Below are 9,390 nucleotides of genomic sequence, written 5' to 3'. Positions count from 1 at the left end.
AATCTACTTTCTAATGTGTTCTCAACATAAATGAGTGATTTCATGGATCACTGACCGGTGAGAATTAGAAACAAGTGACAGAAGCTTTCCAGGCCGGTGAGCTTCATCTGTCAGAGGGAACGATTCCTGAGTCTGATGAAGACTTTGGTCTGAAGAACAGATTAAGAACAAACGTGTTAGGTCACCTGAGCAAAAGAGAGGTGGAGGGAAAGGAAGCACACAGATATTTATACCTGAGGTGGTTCACCTGTGTGGTTCAGAGGGAGACGTGTGAAGGACAGCAGATGTTTTCTATACTGGATTGTTTTATATGATGAAAAGTAATAATTCAATTCTGACAAAGAAAATAAGAAAGACAACAATCAGTGACAGGAGGCTGAAAACGTGAAGCCAGCAGAGGTCGTCAGGGAGGATTACAGACAGGCAGGCAGACAGACAGACAGGCAGACAGAGAGACAGGCAGACAGACAGGCAGACAGAGAGACAGACATCTCCTCTGGTTTGGCTGTTTTTCTTTTGTCTGATGTAAAATAAACCTTTGTGGCTTTTTTCATCACAGCCACAAAAACTGGAGCCTTTGTTCTTCTTCTGTGGTGATAAAAATGTGGATAAAGCAGAACCAAGAATAGAATCATTAACTTTAATCTCATGAATTGTGTCAACAAATCAAACAGCCACAGCAGCTGTGATGCTGTGGCTGTGGACACGGTGGGTTTACAGTAACAGGCAGGTCTCAGCTGACTACAGACGTCATGTGACTGTGTTACAGGAAGCTGATGCTTTGTAATGTGTCGGTCGAACATCAGAGGGCGCTCTGCACTAAAGAAACATCCTCTCACATTTGGGCACCTGTGTTTCCTTCACTGCTCATTACTGCAAGACCCAAACCTCAAGCATCCATCATTCTGACCTCTTCAATCCCAAAATAAGCAGTTAACTTTGTGGAGACCAAATGTTTGATCCCAAAGAAAGTCCACATAATGTGAACAGATGTTTGTGCACACACACACACACACACACACACACACACACACACACACACACAAGCACCTCCTTCACACAGAACAGTTTTCACACACAAATGTATTAAAATCACCTGTTTTTCCAATGGAGTTCTGAATGCTGTTTTTATAGAATTAGATGTTTTTCCAATGGAGTTCTGAATGTTGTTTTTATAGAATTAGATGTTTTTCCAATGGAGTTCTGAATGCTGTTTTTATAGAATTAGATGCTTTTCCAATAGAGTTCTGAATGCTGTTTTTATAGAATTAGATGTTTTTCCAATGGAGTTCTGAATGCTGTTTTTATAGAATTAGATGTTTTTCCAATGGAGTTCTGAATGCTGTTTTTATAGAATTAGATGTTTTTCCAATGGAGTTCTGAATGCTGTTTCAGTTCACACTTCACTTCACACTTCAAATGACATGAAAACACTCTCCTCTTCAGAAATTCAGTTTAACATGATACACATTTTATTGAAAACGTTACAAAACCAAACTTTGAATTACAAAACAAAAAAAAGACATTCACAAACGTTTTCTTGATATAAAAAGTGAAGAACTGTACAAAGTGCTGTTCATCTGCTTGGAAAAATACGGTTTAAAAAAGCTTCAGACAACAATGAGACAATAAGTTAACAGACAGCTGGAGCAGGTGCGACCTGTAACATGACATCATCCTGAAAAGGCCGCGTCCACGCTGATTCTGCTCAACAAACTCTTCTCCTCTCTGCACTCTCTCTGTCTCCGGTCTTCAGGAAAAACAAAAAGACAAAGCAAAGTCTCCCTCCGACCAAAAAACAAAACCATAGCCAAGCTCATGAGGTCCTGAGTGACGGTCCGTCCGTCCAATCAGGAGCCTCGGTGCTTTATGTGTCACCATCAGTCAAAAACACTCAACATCCACGTTCACCATTGACGCTCATCTCTGAAGTTCCTGCCTCCACTTCCTGTTTTCCTCCCTGTCCTTCACTCACTGTTAATTACACCTGAGGGTTAAACACTGACCACAGTAATAACCTCGTGTTTAGTCTTCTTCCAGTGTGGAAGCATTACCTGCCTCTCTGCTCCCCAACAGCCGGTCAGACTGATTCTAGGACGTCCCGTCAGCTCAGATTCACACAGGGAGCTTATTTTACAGTCTGGACTCAATTTGACATTTTTTACAGCAGATTAAAATGGAGAATATTATTTTCTACCAGCTGGAAACACTTTTGTTTTTACTGAATCAGACATGATGAGCTTCATGTTCCCTCCTCACACACACACACACACACACTCTTCACACACACACACACACACACACACACACAGACAGACACACACACACACACACACACACACACACACACACTCTCACACACACACACACACTCTCTCACACACACACACACACACACACACACACACACACTCTCAAACACACACTCTCACACACACACACACACACACACACACACTCCTCCAGTGTTCAATGAATAGACTTTTTGATAAAGTCCTGAGGCCCCGCCCTCTTCTCCGCGTTCCCAGAGTTCCTTGGGGCAGCGCCGGGGGCAGCAGCAGCGGAGCCGTCCAGGCCCAGCGAGCGACGGTACGCCGCAGAGAGTCGGTACAGGACGTCGGGCCGCGGGCCGGGGTGGGCGTCGGCCTTCTGCGTCATCAGCATCTCAAACAGCGTGCTGACCTCAGACAGGAGGGCGCCGCCCAGGGGGCCGTCCTTCTCTGGAGTCTTACCTGAGAGGAGGAGGAAGAGGAGGAGGAAGAGGAGGTGTCACTCTGCTCTGCTGCTCTAAATATTTCATACTACTTGTGATATTTGTTGGTTTTCAGGGTTAGTGGACTTTTGTTAAGGTCTTTGTGTTAAAGTCACATTTTATTAGTGTTGTTTTACTGTTTTCTGACATTCAGCAGTTCATGAATTGATCAGGAAAACGACTGGAGCATTGAGTCGTTAATGTTTTACCGAAGGTGGAGAAGGAGGAGGACGAGGAGTCCAGGCCGTCCCGGGGGGGGAGCTCACTCTCAGGGGACGGAGGCCCGTTAGGGACAAAAATGTTGTCGTGGTAGTCGCCGGCGAGCGGGAGAGAGAGTCTGGCCATCCAGGCGGGATCGTCGATCTCTGCGAAGACATCGTCTGCAGACAAAGAGACAAAGATCCACATCAGATGTTTGTCAGCCTGCGACTTTCTGCCAGAAATCATCCTGACTGAACCTGACCAATCAGAGGAGGGTCCTGACTGAACCTGACCAATCAGAGGAGGGTCCTGACTGAACCTGACCAATCAGAGGAGGGTCCTGACTGAACCTGACCAATCAGAGGAGGGTCCTGACTGAACCTGACCAATCAGAGGAGGTTCCTGTCTAAACCTGACCAATCAGAGGAGGGTCCTGACTGAACCCGACCAATCAGAGGAGGGTCCTGGCTGAACCTGACCAATCAGAGGAGGGTCCTGACTGAACCCGACCAATCAGAGGAGGGTCCTGGCTGAACCTGACCAATCAGAGGAGGGTCCTGGCTGAACCTGACCAATCAGAGGAGGGTCCTGACTGAACCCGACCAATCAGAGGAGGGTCCTGGCTGAACCTGACCAATCAGAGGAGGGTCCTGCCTGAACCTGACCAATCAGAGGAGGTCTTCATGGAACAAACATCACTTCTGGCTCCAAAAACCCAAGATGGCGACGACCATTAACATAAACTCGATGCTTCAAAACGGTCCACAAAGCAACAGGTGACGTCACGGCGTCCACGTCCACCTCTCAGCCCCTAAACTCTGTTTTCTCCTCCAGGTTTGTTTGTTATTTTGAAATCTGTCAATGCAACAAACGTGAAGTAAAACTTCGTATGAAACTCTGAGTTTTTCAGTCTGAATCCCGGACAGGACAGGACAGGAACAGGATCAGAGTCTCTCTGTAGCTGCTGGATGAGAACAAGGCAGGAAGAGAAGAAGGAAGCGCTGCACTGGTTTTATCTGGCTGCTGTCAGCAGGCGTTTCCTGCCGTCCACGGCGTCCCACGCTCCCTACGCACAGCTCAACACCACGACCACACCGCCATAAGAGGCGTGAAAACACAATCCTGAGTCTGAATCACAAACAACACGTCCAAGACGATCACACTCATGTCATTCATCCATCCATCCTGTTACACATGAGGTCCACAGGTTTAACGTCTAATCCGCCCGTTTTCTCTGATCTGCTCCTCATCACATCCTCTGGGTGTCCTGTCCTCCCTGTTGGGTCTATTTCAGTTTCATCTGATCTAATTTAGTCCAAAATCATGAAAGAGCCTCCCAGCATGCAGCTGGAGTCACTTCATACATGTGGAAGAAAGCTCAGGAAGGTGACAAGAGAGGAAACAAGAGAGCTGGAGCACACACACACACACACACACACACACACACACACACGTGTTATTATATTCTCACTGACAGAATCATCTCTGTGCGACATGCAGCACTGGTTGTCTCAGTCTCTACTATTTAAAGGGTCACTCCACTGTTTTTAACCCTGGTTCCTCTCTGTCCATAACCTGCTGTCTGAATGGTTTGGGTTTAACCACAAACAGCCGTTCTATCGCTCTCTGCACACACACCAGACTCTATTCACTAAAACAGGGATTTTAGCTCACAGGACTTAGTGTAACTGGTGTTTTAAAGGGTTCAGATCCAAACTACCTCGTCTATACCGATTCAAGACAAAAACACATCAGTGTCTCAATAGTGAAGAAATAAATGACTCAGATTTATAGTTTCACTGAAAAAAGGGTTCAGCTCGGTTCTTTTTTACTGGACTTGTTGACACAAAGAAACATGTAGCGTATCACCACATGTGTTCTTTAATTTCAGCACTTTATAGGTATGTTTTCTCTGAAATAAGATCCAGACCACTTCAAAGTGATTTATCTTGTTTGGTGTCTGATTTCAGAGCCTCAAACCACAGAAATAAAGTCTTAACTGATAGAAAAACAAGAGAAGATGTTTGACACACCACATAAACATATGATAGTTAGCAATATAACACCTGGAAACACACACACACACACACACACACACACACACACACACACACACACACTCTGCTCTCAACACCCACAGCTTCATCTTGAGGCCTGAACAAACAGTAAAGGGTTTGTGTTTGTGTGATTCATCTGTTGAAGAAGACAAAGAGAAATGAGAAGGAATGTGACGGCTTCATCGAGCACGCACACACACACACACACACACACACACGCACACACACACACACACACTCGCTCAGGTGTGAGTTACACTGATGAAACAGCCTGCAGGGTAAAGGTGAGCCAACCCTCACACACACACACACACACACACACACACACACACACACACTCCCACTCATTCCTTTTGTTTCTCTCTCTCCCGTCATAAAGTGAAGCTCGCTCTACCATCATCAGGCGGTAAACCCCTCCACTCGCCCCGGGGCCCCTAAACACCACAATACCAGGAAGACACTGTTTAAAACACACACACACACACACACACACACACACACATATATATACTGTACACACACACACGTAGGTCCCACTGTGGAATTCCCAGCTAAACAATGAGCCTTAAGGGCGTTTGTCATCAGACCGCCATCTTTTCAAAGTCGGTAACTAAAACTTTCTCAGCGATAACAACCGTTCAGATCCTTCACTGAAGTGGAGATACTACTACTACTGAATTCAAAATATTAAATGTTGCTTGAGTGAAAATACATAAGAATTATCAGCAAAATGTAGGACAGGCTCCTTCAAGTATCAAAGGTAAAGGTTATATTTCTTCTGTAGGAAATCTTTAGTACTTTAACTACTACTGTGTAGATTAGCTACCTGATAGTCCTGAAACATGTCATATAAGCATAACACGTGTTTTATATGTATAAACTGTACCTCAAATACATGTGGTGAAGTAAAAGTACAGAAGTGTGTAGTTGCATGGAAGTGAAATACAATGATGTCAAAACTGTACTAAATAACCTCTGATATTAAGACACTACTAACCTTAATGAGCTCATTCAAATGAATGAGAAACACGTTAACAGCATAAATATGCTGAAAACACAAAGATAACACCTGAATAAGTAAGGATGCTAATAACATTGACACTATCATGCTAACAATGCTAAAATAACAAACATGCTGGTAGCGCTATCTGCTAATAACCATAAGATGCTAAAAAAAACCAATACAAACTCTCATGCTAACAACGCTAAAATAGCATCAACATGCTGATAAAACTATTTGTTAATAACCATAAGATGCTAATGATGACGATATGCTAATCACATTATCATGCCAATAACTCTAACATGCTAACCACCATAGCATGCTAATGAGACTAGCATGCTAACACTTTCCGTACTCATATTCATTGTTGTAACCTCATGGGGACTCTGAAGTGATTCTAAGGAGACATGTTTGTTGGAGTTTTGGGAGATTTTGAAGATAAAGACAGAAGAAAACACGTCTATCGGCAGTCTGGATCTGACAAACATTAGGAGGTGCAGTGAAACAGCCGATGAGTGGATGTGGGTGGATGTGGATGTATAACCTGCCACTGTGTTATTTCCTGCTTCCTGTTTTCTACATTGTGTGTCCATTGTATGTCTGGATGTCGAGCCGGGGTCAAAGATCAGCTGCTTTTTGTCCTGATGAATCAAAGAGTTTCAGCAGCTAAACTCAGTGACACCAGTTCAGTTTACAGACGCTCAGAGAAACACTGTCAGACAACACGGAGAAACAGCAGCACCACCCTGAGCACCTTCTGAAGTCAAGAGCTACGGTAACATACGCAGCAACACGTGGAGTCACACACCAGCTACACCAGCTACACCAGGCAGAACACCAAGTAATGTATGAAGTCACCTCATAGAGAAACAAACCGATTAACACTGAGTCATATCGAGGTTATGTACAAGGTAACTGTGAAGTAATATAGGAGGTAATATACCTTAACTTAGAGAAAGTCACCAAGTAATATATAGAATAATATGTAAAGTAATGATGAAGTAATGTACAGAGTAACGGAGTAATCTACAGAGTAATATAAAAAGTGATGGAGAAACGTACGGAGGAATACATAATTAACAAACAGAGAATAAAGGTGGAATATTCAGCGTAATGGAGTAAATATACAGAGTAACATATAAAGTCATTATAAGGTACCTCACAGACGATCATGGACAAACGTACGAAGTAATCCACAAAGTAATCTACGAAGTAATCTATGAAGTAATCTACAAAGTAGTATATAAAGTAAGTATGAAGTAATGTATGAAGTAATCTATGAAGTAGTATATACAGTGACAATAACATGCTACGTCACTGACAAAGACTCTTGTAGAAACGTACCTACAGAGTAATAATATAATATACGCAGTAATATATGAGGTAACATGAAGTAAATCACAGAATCATGGACAAACGTACTTCATACTTAAAGGAATATAACAACAAATGTATGTACTAATGTACAAATTAACTTACAGAGTAACGTATGAAGTATTATATGAAGTAATATATGAAGTATTATATGAAGTAATATTCAGAGTAACATACGATCTAACCACAGAGAAATGTATTAAAGTACTAACATGTAAATAAACGGAGGGAAACTGAGTTTGATCTTCAGTTTGGTGAAAATACTGAAGTCTGACTTTGATTTGTCGTGTGTGTGTGTGTGTGTGTGTGTGTGTGTGTGTGTGTGTGTGTGTGTGTGTGTGTGTGTGTGTACCTGGGGTGGTGATCAGGTTGCTGAGCCCCTCCTCCAGCTGGGGGTCGATGGGGGAGTCTCTTCCTGGTTCCCAGTCCATGTCTCCAGCCTCGCTCTCTCCGTGTCCGCTGTCTTTGGTGCTCTGCCAATCAGAGCAGTCCTGGCCTCCATATCTGAGACACACACACACACACACACACACACACACACACACACACACACACACACACACGGTCAGGTACTCCAACAAACAGGATCAATACGCCTTAAAGCTTGGCTGGATCCCAGCGCTGCGTCTGACTGTCAGTTTTATCTAATCAACCGACTCATTATTGATGTTCTTCATAAAATAAGAGAAAAGAGTTGAATATTTATCCAGATGAATATTCATGAAGGGAAACACTGAAATCTGCTGCTGCTTTTAACTGAATTTACAGAAAACACAACTAAAGTCTGAGATGATGAAATAAAACAACAATAACAGTCGGCTGAACATTTGAACCTTCGTACACAAACAGACATCATCAATCCTGAGAAAAGCAGGCGGACACAGAGGTTTAAAGAGTTAAGATCAGACAACACAGATCCATCGATAGCACACACACACACACACACACACACACACACACACACACACACACACTGACACTGTGTGAGTGTGTGAAGTGAAGTCTGAAGTCTGAAGTCTGAAGTGAAGCAGCTTGTTGTTCTGGAGATGAAAGTCTGATGACAGTGAAGTCCTCAGTATTTATTTCAGCAAAGATTTACATTAGTTATTATTATACTTTTCATCTAAATAACTTCTTGGCAGCAGCGATGAGCCACGAAGGCCGTGGAGTCACACTAACTGGCTGCTTACCGGCTGCTTACCGGCTGGTTAACCCTGATTGTGTTTGGTGTTTCTGTCTTTTCTCTGAGCAGGACAGTGGAGCTGCTTCATATGAGGGCCGAGATGTTCGGATCATAGTCAGAGATGATCAGAAACTACAGTAAGGTGTGTGTGTGTGTGTCTGTGTGTGATGTCAGATCTAATCTCATCGTGGTGAGGTAGCTCATGAGGTAGCTGCTTCCTGTCAGTGACTCTGAATCACTCAGATAGATCTGCTATAGCCTGCCCTGTCACACTCACTCTCACACACACACACACACACACACACTCACACACACACACACACACTCACACACACACACACACTCTCACTCACACACACACACACACTCTCACTCACACACACACACACACACACACACACACACACAGACGGTGGTCGGGGTTATCAGACACTCTTCCTGTGACTCTGTCGTCCTGTTTGTTGCTGTTATTTCAGTCACAGCAGGTCAGTCGGTCAGAAACAGACGAGGAGTTCATCAGATTCTGTCTGTCAACACGTCAACAAAGAGAAGAAGAAGAAGAAGAAGAAGAAGAAGAAGAGTGTCGCTTCAGGCCCATCAGCTCTGTTTAGCAGCCTGAGGAGGTCCTGATAAACCTTCAGCTCAGAGCAGAGAGGAGCCGCTAGCTGGCTAACAACAAGCTAACAACAAGCTAACAACAAGCTAACAAGCTAATCAGAGACAGATCATCATCATCACGCTAACGATGAGGTGTGAACGTGTCTCTGACTCTGAGTTCATTTATGCTGTTTTTAAGTGATGTGGTTGCTTAGCAACAGGT

At 43.7% G+C, this 9,390-nt stretch overlaps 1 protein-coding gene across 1 annotated transcript in view; it reads right to left on the bottom strand.

Annotated features, from left to right (window-relative positions):
• Positions 1-1,495: 1,495 nt before the first annotated feature.
• The window catches only part of pcdh12 (protocadherin 12), a 15,919-nt gene continuing 8,024 nt past the window's right edge, over positions 1,496-9,390 (bottom strand). The window contains exons 3-5 of the mRNA XM_070836436.1: positions 7,740-7,891; positions 2,962-3,132; positions 1,496-2,732 (exon numbers count right to left, since the gene is read on the bottom strand). Coding sequence (XP_070692537.1) covers positions 2,470-2,732; positions 2,962-3,132; positions 7,740-7,891 — 586 coding nt within the window. The 3' untranslated portion in view covers positions 1,496-2,469. The remainder of the gene's footprint in view (positions 2,733-2,961; positions 3,133-7,739; positions 7,892-9,390) is intronic.

The sequence above is a fragment of the Pempheris klunzingeri genome, chromosome 9, assembly GCF_042242105.1.
Source record: "Pempheris klunzingeri isolate RE-2024b chromosome 9, fPemKlu1.hap1, whole genome shotgun sequence".
NCBI lineage: Eukaryota > Metazoa > Chordata > Actinopteri > Acropomatiformes > Pempheridae > Pempheris > Pempheris klunzingeri.
The sequence above is the reverse complement of the archived record's forward strand: the minus strand, read 5'-3'. Positions and strand labels throughout refer to the sequence as shown.